The 14,390-nt window shown below is 42.9% G+C and overlaps 1 protein-coding gene across 2 annotated transcripts; it reads right to left on the reverse strand.

The window, feature by feature from the left end:
• Positions 1 to 29: 29 nt before the first annotated feature.
• LOC118206522 (tetratricopeptide repeat protein 24) lies at positions 30 to 13,821 on the reverse strand. 2 transcript variants are annotated; one of them, XM_035379316.1, is made up of 14 exons: positions 13,564 to 13,821; positions 12,612 to 12,867; positions 11,197 to 11,490; positions 10,327 to 10,528; positions 9,689 to 9,895; positions 6,233 to 6,361; positions 5,814 to 5,935; positions 5,556 to 5,675; positions 5,237 to 5,301; positions 4,973 to 5,094; positions 4,711 to 4,882; positions 2,771 to 2,853; positions 1,392 to 1,437; positions 30 to 1,256 (listed from the first exon to the last, which is right to left on the reverse strand). In XM_035379316.1, exons 2-14 carry the CDS (start codon positions 12,816 to 12,818, stop codon positions 1,145 to 1,147), a joined length of 1,881 nt encoding a protein of 626 aa, XP_035235207.1. In that variant the 5' UTR covers positions 12,819 to 12,867; positions 13,564 to 13,821; the 3' UTR covers positions 30 to 1,144. The 2 variants fall into 2 exon arrangements, with proteins under 2 accessions (XP_035235207.1, XP_035235211.1); XM_035379320.1 differs by lacking the exon at positions 13,564 to 13,821 and adding an exon at positions 12,971 to 12,996.
• Between the last annotated feature and the right edge of the window lie 569 nt (positions 13,822 to 14,390).

A 14,390-nucleotide genomic window follows, 5' to 3' on the forward strand; every position in this document is an offset into this window, starting at 1 on the left:
TCATTGACAAAGTAAAAAAGAAACAAGAGTAGCATACTACACACTGTATTTCACAGAAAACTCGAAACGTCATTGGTTCTAGTACAGACGTCTACAAAAAGCACACTTTCAGCTGTCAACCTATTTTTGACCTCTTCAAAAACATTACACATCATATATGTCTACAGAATGCAAATATAAATTATTTAAATATAATTAAATATATTGCTATACCCAACAAAAATTGCTATTAAAATATATTCTATAAACTGAAGTAATTTACTGTCCTTAAATCTATCAAAGATATCAGTGACAGTATTAATACACAACTGGGACAATGGAGTAAAAAAAGTTCTTGACAATCCAACCAGAAAATACAAGTTGTAGAGCTTTTGAATTCTGGGTCCTTCCAAATGCAATTTGCATAACAGAATAAAAATCTTAAGATTAAGCTCCTGAGTGCTCATAAGGAATAATTGGGGCCGTGTGGCATGGTTTGCCCTTTAATGACTTAATTTCACAAGAAATTGTACGCTGGCACTATGCTGTCATTCCAGCAGCCATTGGTTCTAACCATTAGCAAAAATGTTAATCACAGTGAATAACCTCAGGGAAAATACCTGAAACAATGAATTAATATTACATGGTCAAAGTTTAAGATTTTACATGTTACTTTGAGCTTAAAACACCGGCCTTTGCAAATTTAATTTAGTGAAAATCTATGGAAAGGTTAACACAAGCAAATAAGACCATTTGGAATAATGTATCCATTCATTAACTTTTAAGGGGGCTGCAAAACGGAAAAATATAACCTAACACACTGTATACATTTATATAATCAACACTGAATATAAGGACATCAAATTAGTTTTTTAACAAACATGAGGCAAATTAAGCAGTGTCCATATAGAAAAAAGAAACATATTTCATCATGACAGTATGCGCAAGGTTAGATCAATACTGTCTGCTTCTGAAATCAATTTGCTCACCAAACAGAGGCAGTGTGAGTGTGCAATATAATAAGCTGACAAACTTGAACACTTGTGAAAAAATATATATCAATTTTGGACCACATCAAATCCATTTTGTCCAGTCATCATATAAACAATGAGTGCTGAATGCTCCAACTATTTACAATGTAGCGAATAGTTCATCCGTGTGAAGGTCACATGACTGCGCACACCCGTGACCTCCACTTTCTGTACAGGGGCGTGGCCTCCTCACTGCCAGTCCTCTCAGTGAGAGACAGCTCTGAGCTCTGAGCCAATGGAGGGTCACTGAAATACACACACCACTGAATTACTTTACATATAAATGTATTTAACTTGTACATATTACCTATACAATATATAATATTTACTTTTTATTTCTGTATATCTTTACTAAATTTAATAGTTGACAAGTGGACTTACCTTATCACTGTTGTCCTCTGTTTGATGGTTTCATATAAGTGCTCAGCTGTAGAATAAAATGCCATTTCAATTCAGTATTTATAAATGTTATACATAGCTTGTTAGTGTTCATTTTGCTTCGAAAACAGTTGGGCCTATTCTTGTGTATGTGAAACGCCCAAAGCAATATTCATGCAATATTTAACAGTATGCTAAATAGGTTCCTGTTTTTGTTTTGCATCGGAATTTGAAGTGCTTGAAAACTTCAACAGTGCCTGCTGAATAAGCCAAAAAACCCTAGAATGCTCTACTAAAGACAGCTGAGGTCATCAGATATCTACATGATTGAGCTGATTGAGCTCTTGCCAAAGTCTGATATTTCATACATTTAAAAAAACAGAACAAAAACAAAACAACACAAAACAAGTGTCCTGCAGCTGCTCTGTCACTCCGACTGTGCTGAGTCTGTTGTTTTCCCCAAAAGGCAATCGCCAGAATTCAACCCGCCTGCCTCCCATCACGTGAGTCCATGCAGAATTTGGGGTGCTGATTTTTCCAAGGCCACAATTCTGCCACTGCTTTGCGTATCTTTTCCAGCTTCCTCCATGTGACTTTCTCACAAGCTAATTGGCTCTTATTCAGCCGTGAAACTCATTGTTACGAGCTCAAAGCACAAAAGCTGTGCAGGTTTGGTGCTGAGAAAAAAAAAGGAGTTAAAAAATATTGGGAGAGGACTTGTCCAAGATGGCCAGGGAGTGCCCTTCTCTGACGTGCTAACTCCGAATAATGACCAGTGGCAACCATGCGTGCTGACAAGGCTCCTATTTATAGAGTTTGTCTGCGGCCTCCAAAATTTTTCAGCTAAATCCTGGCAAAGACAGTGTAGTGTGAGCCTGGCATAATTGAACTGGTGGGCACAGAACTTTAGCTTGAGATGTATGCTGTGAGACGCACCTTCATCAAGAGTCAATAACGAAGAAGACATTATTTTTTTTACATCGAGCGTGTAATACATGCAGCCAGGTTATATTTCAGGATAAAAGCTGGATATATTCCAAAATAAATTTAAAAATGAACAAACGATAAATTCATGCACACAGAAAGTGTGATTTCTGCATTATGGGACTGAGTCACCCTAATTCCGCTCCCACCGTCTTGAAAGCTTACTGCCACACAGGAAAGGTCATAGATGAGCTTGATTCTAGGAGCTTTTATTTTTAAATAACCTTTGTGGAAATCTCCTGTCTCACAATCAATATTCTAGTCATGCCACTTCAAGCATGAAAGCATCTTCCTGGTTTTTATATGTTCCAACTCTTGAGGGCACTTCATTGGTGGAGGAGCCATCTCTGTTCACTAAATTGCCTGTGTGTATTGGGAGAGGGCTGGACTGTACTCACTGTGCGGGGAGAGTCCCAGGGTCTCTGACAGAGCCTGGTTCTGGTAATGGGGCTCTGGCTGCAGGTAGGTGTTGTTCAGATTCCTGAGAGCAGGGAAACATGATGCATGTTCAGGTTCAGAACATAATGATGACAGTATAGGAGTTTTCAGATGAGTGCTTATACAGTCAAATTTCAGGATGACTTCCGTGAAATGTCATACAATTCTAGATACGCGGCTATGGATTTAGACAGAACACCAGCTCAGGACAGGTTCAGAAGAAAGACCATATGGGTTGCCTTGTCAGCAGCACAAACCTGCAGTTATCCAATGGCAGTGTGGGCACACACACACACCATTGCTCTTAACCATCAAGGTAAGCTCACTGCATGTCTCTTTAAAGACAGAGGCTCATTTGTAATGCTGTATGACATTCTCCCTCCCATAGAAACAAGTGAAAAATCTGCTGATCGTGAGCCTTCTTTGATCGAGTCTGTATAATGCAGTTTATCAGCCTTTTGAAGCACAAGAAAGCTTTAATCACAGGCAGTGTTTCCCTTTTGTACTTGAGTAGACACAGGCACAAAGTCAAGCCGCACAAGGTTAATCGTGTCATCAGATACACCCCCTGTGGTTACTCTTCATCCTCTGAGCCCCTGGAGCACAGAATGGCCATGCACACGTTCAGATGCATAACCAGGGTGCCTCAATGTCATTCCTCTGCACATTGATTAGGCTTCCACTGCATTTATATCCTGCAATTATATCCTGATAAAATACATTTCCTGCTGTTTTTCAAGTTTTCCTTATTTGTGCAGCTGCAATGCTAAACGGCTGTACAGCTGTGCCTGAAGAATCCCTTGTTTTTTTAAGTAACGGTTTTCTCCAAAACAAACAGTTTTGCAAAGGGATAAATAAAGGGGAACATTATTTCCAGGAAGACGAGGACCTTCAGTCTCTTTACAACGATAACCCGATAAAACTTTCTCAGTCCCCATCCTTGCGGATAGAAATGACTGGCAAAAGACTGTCAAATCCAACCTCACAATATATCCATCACACATAAGTCCATATTCGCACACAGAGTGGATTTTATATTAGCCCCCCACGCGGTCTTATTACGGCGCATAAATCACACTACTCCTTCACTGACTCGCTAGTCTTGGGTAAACAGAATCCTCCTGGGAGGGAACAACTTCATACCAGGATTTCTGAAAAACACTTATTTTGCAGCTTTGCAGAGCCACCACTGATGCACCTCAGGACTGAGAAATAATGCAGAGGGAGTGGGGAGGGGGAGGGGCCTCTCTGTGTGCTTATATCGATCCAAATGTACCTGTGCTAGTGTGTGTATTACTGTCTGCACCGCTCCCATGCAGAGGGAGTGGGGAGGGGGAGGGGCCTCTCTGTGTGCTTATATCGATCCAAATGTACCTGTGCTAGTGTGTGTATTACTGTCTGCACCGCTCCCATGCAGAGGGAGTGGGGAGGGGGAGGGGCCTCTCTGTGTGCTTATATCGATCCAAATATACCTGTGCTAGTGTGTGTATTACTGTCTGCACCGCTCCCATGCAGAGGGAGTGGGGAGGGGGAGGGGCCTCTCTGTGTGCTTATATCGATCCAAATATACCTGTGCTGGTGTGTGTATTACTGTCTGGACCGCTTCTATGTGTGTGTGCCAGACAGACAGAGAGATAGAAAGAGACAGATAGACAGCGAGAGAGGGAGAGAGAGAGAGAGAGAGAGACAGACAGACAGACAGAGATAGATAGACACAGATAAACACAGAGAAAGAGATCCAGACAGAGAGAGAGAGATAGAGACAGACAGAGAGAAATAGATAGAGACAGACAGACAGACAGAGAGAGAGAAAGACAGACAGACAGAGAGAAATAGCTAGAGACAGATAGACAGACAGACAGACAGAAAGAGAGAGAGAGATAGAGAGAGAGACTCTTGCCTGTTGGCCTCTGGCAGTGCAGTCTGATAGTTGGGCTGCTCAGAGTGAGGGTCACGGAACTGTGAGTCCGACTCTGTCATCACTTCAGCTGCGTTATCACTGTCACCATCCTTTTTTTGGGACGCTGCGCTCCTCTGCTCCGCCCCCTGCTCTGGGGCGAGAGCCACTCCCCCTGGGGAACAGAAGCAGTCAGCGGGTGGCATTAAGTCATCTTCACAGCACTTCTGCACAGCAGCCACTACAACACAGGACTAACAATTACCCTGGGACCCGCCCTTCTCCTTCAGACCATTAGAGAGCTCCGCGCCGGGCTGGTGGTTGAAATCCAGCCTCTGGAGTGTGCGGGGGAGTACAGAGGGCCTGGCGCCGTTAATGCCAGCGACCCTGTGAGGACACACAGTACAGAGGATGGGGAAGGATAAATACCAAGATATATATATATATATATCTGTGTATGCTCTGCTTCCATCAACAGTGTGGAAATGTGAAGCGTGGACAGGACGGTGACAGAGGAAATACTTCTCACCCCTGTGGTGCATGCCTGTCTTGAGGGACTCGCCTGAAAAAGGGCTTGCTTTCGTAAAGACGCCTCTAAAATGGGAAGAGGGAGACAGTTTTGCAAACAGCCCAGGAAACCTCATAAAATACACAGATTTGACCAAATGGTTTGGCCCCATATAAACCTGCACTGCTTCGCATCGAGCAGGGCCAATCGCATTAACAGTAGATGCAATCTCTGGGTCAATGGCCAGGGTAAGGATGTGCCTGGATGTGGATCATTCCAGTCAGAAAGGTTCTGAAAGAGTCACAGATGGCCGCAGTGGCGTGTAGGGGAATGCGCTTACGTGCGGCAGGGCAGCGGCCGGTGCTTTTCCATGGGACAGGCGGCTCTGCAGGGACAGCTTGTACTGCAGGGCGTCGCTCAGCCTGTTCACCAGCCGCTCCTGGGCCACGCTGGGGAAGTCCTGGGGGCAGCGGGGGGCAGATATCAGCACGGGGGGGGGGGGGGGGGTAACTCTGTCAGGGGCTGAACTACAGTACGACTCTGTCTGCTTCTCAGCTGAATGCCACACGCGGCGGAGACAGCGCCAGCAGGGACTCACTTTGCACTTGCACAGCAGCCCCAGGGCCTGTTTGTAGTACACGGTGGCTTTCTCGGGGTCACCCACTCGCAGCTTAGCTGATCCGAGCCCTTCACAGGCCTGCCACTGCCCCTCGTGGTCGTCTGCGGTAATGCAGCGGTGTCAGGAGAGGGGGGGAAGAAAGGAGAAACAAGGACAAGGAGAGGACAGAGGTCGGAGAGAGGGCACTGAATGAGGGATTGTTCATTAAACACTAACAATGTATTGGCCAACGGTCAAGAGTTTTGTGGAAACTAGATTTTTAAAAGTTGCATAATCAATGAGTATTATGCTAATGCATTTTGCGGGAGATGCAGTTCCCAGCAGTTATTTAAACACCGGTAGCCAGCAGTGAACAGTGTACCAGGCTCTTCTTTCGGGGCTAGGCTAAGGGCACATACCTGTGTCTTTGAAGGCCTGCAGGGCATGAAGATAGTTCTCGCCCGCCTCCTCGTGCTCGCCAAGCTGACTGAGGGCAAACGCCAGGTTACTGAAGCACTGACCCTGAGCACCGCGACTGCCCTGGGATCCTGAGAGAGAGAGAGAGAGAGAGAGTGAGTGAGTGAGTGAGAGACAGAGAGAGAGAGAGAGAGAGAGTGAGTGAGAGAGAGAGAGAGTGAGAGTGTGAGTGAGAGAGAGTGAGTGAGTGAGTGAGAGAGAGAGAGAGAGAGAGTGAGAGTGAGTGAGTGAGAGAGAGAGAGAGAGAGAGAGTGAGAGTGTGAGTGAGAGAGAGAGAGAGTGAGAGTGTGAGTGAGAGTGAGAGAGAGAGAGAGAGAGAGAGTGCTAGAGAGAGAGACCTAGCTCAGTGTACTCAGAGCTGATGCAGATTTTACTGATGGCGCCTTGCAGCGTCAAAGACACCGTTTGTGCTCAGTACTGAAATAAACACACATAATGGTCCTGGAATGGAAAGGTGCCTCACAGTGGGTGTAGGGACATTTCCTGAATGATGGGAGCGCAGCAGGCATGAATAAACAATCCAAACTACTTTGAGAAATGACATCGCTCAGCTTTTCAGACAGTCATTCATCATTATTTTCAGATAATATAACATGTAAAAGGTGTTGGAATAATCAAGTCCCCTTTGGACTCTCAAGGAGGACAAAAATAATTTATCATAGAGACTTTTGTCAGTAATTTATCCCATTAATTCCACATAATAATATTGAAACAGATGCATTCATGCTGCAAAAAACAGTTATACCATACTACTCCAAAATACATTGTTTTAATGCCTATTATAATTTTTATTTTCCAGGGTTTAAGAACTGTTTGAATAAAGCTGGTAATGTGGTCAGGCAGCAATTATTTGCCCGATTTAAAATACAGCGTGTCCTCGGCTGTAAAGTATTATTTTTTTGCCTGCGCAACTCAGAGCCAATTATCTCTGTTTCCGTCTCAGTGAAAGTCTTTTCCCTAAAAGCAATGTATTAGCATTTTGAGACTGTTCTATATTTTAGAGACTAGGCCTTTGTTTCAATCAAATACTAATGCAGACAACAGAAGAACAATTTAAAATCTATCAAAGTTCATTGTAAAACTTTGCGCATGTGAGCCAATTAATCATACTTAAAGCAAATCAGAATAACAAAAATAATTTCACACAAGATTTAAGCTACTTTGAAATTATCATCTTAGAATGATAAAATTGAATGCATAAAACAGCAAGTAAACTGCTAATATTGGTCCTGCCTGGTCCTACAATACAATACAATCACTGAGCAAACACTCGTTTCCAGAGTGACTCCACTACAAAAGCAGAGAACATCAGAGGATACTAAATAGGATAAACAGATGATAGCTAAAGAGATCAGAGGAGCCATGGTGTAGTCTGAAGAGGTGGGTCTGCAGACAGCGCTGGAAGATGGGTAAGGGTGTCTGCTATTCTGACCGCAGTGGGAAGCTCATTCACCACAGGGAGCCAGAACATTACCAGGAAGTGCAGACATAGCAGAGAGAAGGGGCTCAGAGGGAGCAGAATGGAGCGGTCTGGCTGGTGTGTAGGAACCCATGACCTTTTATGACCATGAAGATATAATGGGGTGATCCCTCTCGCTGCCCAACATTGGGGTTGTGAGTTTGATGCAAAATCGATCACAGCAGGTAGCCAGTGGAGGAAGAAGAAAGGGAGAGCGATACAGCTTGGGGAGGTCATAGGTCAGGCAAGCAGTTGCATTCAGGATAAGTGGGGGGGGGGGGGGGGGGGGTTGGGGGGTATAAATGATTTGAGATGAGACAGGGCTCTACAGTGCTCCCATTTTAGGAGCATTTCTTGAAAATTGATGTGTGCTGACTTGAAAAATAATTTAGGAGCACATCTACTTATTGGGATGCATTATCCTACATTTTTCCACTAAGGACCGCCTTGGAAAATTTTTTAGCATAGAGCCTTGTGAGACCAGTACATCACAGATGGGGACAAAGAGTCTGATTAGTGAGACCAGCTTCTAAGTGGCACTGGAATTTAGATGCACTGCTTCAGCAGAAGGGCTCTCAGAAGTACCCAAAATAATTTCTGAAAATTGAAGTTGCATGAGTGGAAGAAAAAAAAAAAACATACTTCTCAGTGGCCACTGAAATGAATTCTACCGAACAAGGCACTTTACTCTCAAAATCCCAATCTAATAAACAGCAAGAAGACAAGGTAAATAATGAAGAGCAGAAAGAAGGCTAGGTCAATAACAGAGTAATAAAGGATGCGTGGTGTCACGAGCTGATCTGGGAATTAAAAAGTATTAAGTCACAATAAAAACTGCAATTAAGATTAAAACTTAGCCTAATGCTGGACATTTGCAGACATTTCTGTCACTCGCCTTTTTCAAATATTTTAGTTGGCATGACGACCATGCGGTTAGGATTTGTTATGTACTACAGCTGTCTACGTACATTATTCACTATAATATGAATGCCTCAGCAAAGCAAGTACGCCTGTTTATAATTTATACATTACATTATCATATACAACCCATAATAGATGCAATATATTATCCTCCAATTTGATAGTCCTGCCATGCTTGTGCAAACATAATTTTTCTTTATATGATAAGCTGTGTTAAAGGCATACTGTGCAGGATTTTTTAGCCTGTGTTCATTATCAAAGATGTCTTCTTCTCCATTTTCTACCCTGCCTACTTACCCCCCATTACCCGAACGAGTCACTGATGCACAAATTCATTAGAGACTACCGGTAAATTTCTCCCATCAAATCCGGGTGGGACCTAGGATATGTGCAAATAATTTGAAACCCGGACATTCCAGTCAAAAGAATGGATTTTGGCAACCCTAGCTGAATAGCTAGAGCTACTGTGACATACAGGTCCAACCGAAAACAAGCCAACTTCGCATCGCTTTTCAACCCCTTCAGCTGACGCCACCATGCAAAAGCGATTCCAAGGTTAGCTCTATATTGAATTTGCATGTCGGCTTGTCTCTTTGTTTCACTGTATCAGGGCCATTGCAGCAGCTAGCTAGCTAGCAACAAACTGTAAATCTGATCCAGAGCCACAGGCTAGGTAGCCACACTCACCCGTTCCCACACAGAAAAGAGCGCCACAACCAGAAACGTCCCGAACACACTTTTGAATAAAAAATACCGGTAAAGGCACTCAAATTCTACAAAAATGTGTAAAGACTGTGCCAGTGCATCACAGATATGCCTTAGCGTGGCCTTATCATGGCTATTGTATTATATTTTCGAAGTAACATTCCTGCACAGTATACCTTTAAGTCCAGGATGAAACTGAACACAGTTTGGAAACGCTGTAAAAATGCCAGGTCCTGCGGCAGTAGCAGCTCTCACCCCTCCCCACTGCCCTGACTGCTGCTGCTGCTCTGTAAGGTCATCTGAACAGCCTCACCATGCAGGGCTGCGGCCTCTCTGTGGTAACCCAGGGCCTGCTGGTACTGGGCCAGCGTGTTGTGGATCGCGCCCAGGTTCTGCAGAACCACGGCCCGCCTCTGAGGCTCGGTCCGGGCCAGCGGCAGGGCTCGCTCGAAACACTCCGCAGCCTCGGGGAACAGCTGCAGCTGGGAGAAGCTCAGGCCCAAGTCATTGTACAGCTTGCCTACAACATAAAATAAAAAGCTGTGAAGGCACAACATCACAGTCATAAACATCCTGATTCAGTTTATGTGGTATCCTTCTGCTAGCAACTCAGTACTATAACTTATGGTCTTGCACTGCTTCATGCTGTATAGCCCAATACCTCATGTCTTATAGCACAAAGCAGGGAAAGTACCATGTCCAAGAGTATCATTTTCTGAAAACTGCTTGGAGAAGATGCACCAGAGCAATTTTCTAAATGTACTGCTGACACGTATCATCCTGTGTTCAGGCTCAAGATCAATTTCTCCTCTCTGAGGATGCCTGCTTTTTATACCTTCAATAGGAAATACAATTCAGGCGAGATGACTGACACTGTTTTCTGTTGAGTAACGAACGGTGCTAAGGTGATGTGTGGATGTATCAAAGGTTAAGAACATCGTAGAGCTTTACCCGCTGTGTCTTCATCCTTGACACTAACAGTCAGCTCCAGACACTCTGTGAGCACAGCAATAACGTCGTCCTCTGTGAAATCATCGCTCTGGAGCATGTGATCTCCAGCCTCCTTCAGAGCCACAGCTGCAGACTCCAGCTTGCCTGCCACCCTGTAGCTCTCCCCAGCCCGCTGCAAACTCTGAGCTGCCTGGGTCCAGTCCTGTCATGCAATCACGGGGGATCTTAGAGGAGGATCTCACAGGGGGATCCGACAGGGGGATCTGGGGGTACTGTATGACCTCTTTTGTGCTTGTCCTTACTAGGATATTTTATTTTGCATTTTCATGAGTTGCAAATTCATGGTTACTTTTAAATTAGAATCCATTTTATGCTCAATATTAACCAAACTGGAACATTTTGTTGATAAAACTTGAGCTTTAGATACATGTTAACAGATTTTTGAGATGATTATATGATTATATAACGCACACATAAGCTATTTTAAAATGCTCTCTGAAGATATCATCAAGTGATCAAAGTGAAAATCAAAACCCAGTGGTCCCTCATTAAAACTCTTCAAGCAAGGAAAATGAAAATAACCCAGACACATTTGTATGAAAGCAAATACTTATTTTCATTTAACCCATATCAGTGACTTCATTGAAAATGTAGGCCTAACCATATACAGGGAATTTATGACAGCAAAACTGGTTATGACATAACTGGGTTCATTTGTAACAATGTCAATTCTCCATTAGAAAGTGCATTTTTAGATATTAACTGATTTTCGAATCCACCCGGTCCCTGCTTTCGTTTAATATCACATTAGCATGCAGGAATACGCCACGATGGTTATGAGACATATGCACTGTATCCATGGAGACTGACCTGGGCGAGCAGGTGGCAGCGGGCCAGCTTCATGCAGGCGTCACCTTCACTGCCCCCCTCTCCTTGGGAGCGGTACAGCTGGGCGGCCTGCAGGTAATGTGCTGCCGCGTGCGCCGGCTCTTTCAGAGCCTCGTGGGCGGCGCCCAGGTTGAACTGAAGGTCCGCCACTCGCTCGCCCCTCTCGCCAGGCTGGGCTCGCTTCAGGAAGTCCAGCCCCTTCTGAGGCTTGCCTGCCTCCACGTAGGCCGCACCCACATTAAAGGCACAGGCTCGCTGGACTCGGGTCTCCTGCAGCTGAGGACAGTGAAACCAGGTGTGGTCAGAGGGGATGCTGGAATGGACTTTAGCAAAGGGCACTTTATAAATGTTCTATCAAAGCCAGTTCTGTTGGCCAAACCTACAGAAGACAAACAGAGAATTCATAATCCCATAATGAACAACCACTCCAAGCTTCTGTGTTCAGATAAGCAGAAGATTAAACTTTGGCAGCACACAAACACAAGAAACATCCAAATGGGCAGCAGTTAATTCCTGTTTCATAGATTTTCGGTGGTTTCTGACAAAATAAACAAACAAAGCAAAAATATGGAAATAAAGTGTATTTACAATAATTACTACAAATCTCACTTGAACAAAGTTTGACTCACACCTATTTTTTGCTGATCAAAGCAAATATTATCAAACACTTTCCAAATATGCATATAAGCATGCAGCAAGAAGTATTATATATTGAGCAGATGGTGGTGGCATTTCCTCAGTTTACATATAATGTATGTAAACTGTAGACTAAAGAAAAAGTTTTTGTTTTTTAAATAATGTAGCCTATATATTATTTTAGACCAATTATGGTTTGGTGGTCTCATTATCAGCCCTGGCTAGGTTACTATCGATGGGTTGCTTACAAGACTGCTTACCTGCTTAGACTGCTTTGTTGCTTAAGCTTATGAGTTCAATACAATAAGCAAGGAGCTGGTAATTTATCAGAGAATAAGTCTTTCATTTTTCATTGCAATTACACATATCAGCAGTGCCATTACTCTACTACACTGTTTCCCAACCAGTGTGCCGCGGCAAGGAAAACGGTTGGGAAACGCTGCTCTACTATGTATAGTTGGGTTGTGCTGCAATCAAAATTTCCATAAATAGCAATTTCACTCTCATTTCCAATTAATACATTTATAATTATGTAAGTTTAAAGAACACTTATTTTCAATAAAAAAGCAACCCATTGCATGTAGTACTCAATTTGGTAATATGGCTAATTAAATCAACTTCACAGGATAGTCTTCTTCATTACATTTAGGACGAGTCAAATACACAGCATCTCAGAACAAAGTCCTATAAAAAACAAAACCTACAGTAGCCCATAAAAGTCCTAAAAACTTGCCAGCAATGTGAACTCCCAGTGACATTACCTCAAGTGAGGCTTTGAAGGCCTTCTTGAAGAAGCCAAGGGCTTCTGTGCAGTCTCCCCTGAGCAGAGCACTGTTTCCAGAGGCAGTCAAACCCTCAATATCTGCCTGAATCTCCAATACCTCTGGAGCCTCGTCCACCTTCTTTGAACTACTATTCTTCTTCTTCTTCTTCCGGCACTGCTGGGTCGAGGACCCATCAGAGGCCATGGCAATCTGGGCAAAATGCACCTACAAGAAGGGGTGGCTGGGGAGAGGACTGAAAGAGAAAGCTGCAGTTAAACTACATGAAACAGTTACAAAGAAAAAATCCATCAGTGTAAACCACACAAACGTGCAGAAAGCCAGTTTATGTGACCCACAGGTAGCTTGAACAAGTGTGCAAACGTCACGTGAACAGAGAACATTATCTGAATATTTAAATACGATGCTTGACTAGAGGGCTCCAATTATCCGTTTCTGCTAAAAATAAATAAATAAATTAATAAATAAATAAATAAATAATAAGGAATAAATAAAAAAATAAATAAATAAACTAAGTTGTAAGGCTATCATTGTGTAGAATTAAAACTATTGCGCTTATTCGCTAGAGCAGTAATCCACCTGTTATCAATGTTTAATCAACATAGCACTAAACAGCTAGTGTCCAGTGGCAGTGGCTGATTATACAACCCATGGAATCCCAACGTTAGCTAGTTGTACACAATGTGTAACATTTGAGAATAAGAAGTTAGGTATCCAGCTAATTATTCGTAGCTATAAATCAGCCTACTAAGAGCCGACGATATAGCTAGACATAAGATAAAGCATTTTATATACACTGATCTGATGCGAGGTGCAAATAGTTGTAGACTATGTTAAAAATGAATATTAAAACAAGCAGGCAACCAATTATATTATTAAATAAGGCTATAATACAATTAAATGCCTGATTAAATTAGCTGATATTACTTACAAAACGATGCGGAAATGTTATTGCCATTCGTTGTAATAGTCCAACCGAGTTAGCTAGCTAGCTATGTCTTCTAAGTAACTAAGTTAGTGACCTAACTTGCACCATCCTCAAACTTCCAAGATAACTACACTAGCAAGCTCAGACACTGTTATATCCCTTATCTTGCTAGCTAACTAGCTAAAATCCAAAAGCTAACTACATAACTCCTCTAAAACAAGGCTGTGTGCAGCTCAGTTTATATGCGTTGCTATAGCAACATCGAAAGTAGCGGTTTTATTTACAAGACAGCCACTTCAGCCAATCAAATATCAGTTAATTACATCCGACGACGCCCAGATGGTTAGTCGTTCCTACTACGTTGGGACTTGCTTCTAAAGAACGAAGATTGTGGAATGCTGTGAATGGATCCATTCTAGGAAAACAACAGCCACAGAACTGAAAGTTTCCATTTAGCTAAGTTACTTTGTCTCAAAGTTGAATTTGTTGGCTATTTAGTATATGCGTGTAGGGGAGACATTATTTTAGGGCGAATCATGACATCAATAATCTGGTCAGAAATCCTGTGAAACCTGGACCTCGTATCCTATCATTGAATTTATATCTAGGACCGACCAAATGGAAAAACCCCAGACACGACATGTAACCGTATCAAAAAAACTGGTTGAAATCAATGGTATTGCTAACCCCTAACGTTAACCCAACCGCGAATTTCTGCAAGCGAAATCCAAAATATCCAAAATAACTAAACATCAAAATTGTAATCACTTGCTTGCTTTGACTGTACCTGGACTGTACCCTGCGATAGACTAATTCATACATCAGCTGAA

Source organism: Anguilla anguilla, chromosome 1, assembly GCF_013347855.1.
Source record: "Anguilla anguilla isolate fAngAng1 chromosome 1, fAngAng1.pri, whole genome shotgun sequence".
Taxonomy (NCBI): Eukaryota; Metazoa; Chordata; class Actinopteri; order Anguilliformes; family Anguillidae; genus Anguilla; species Anguilla anguilla.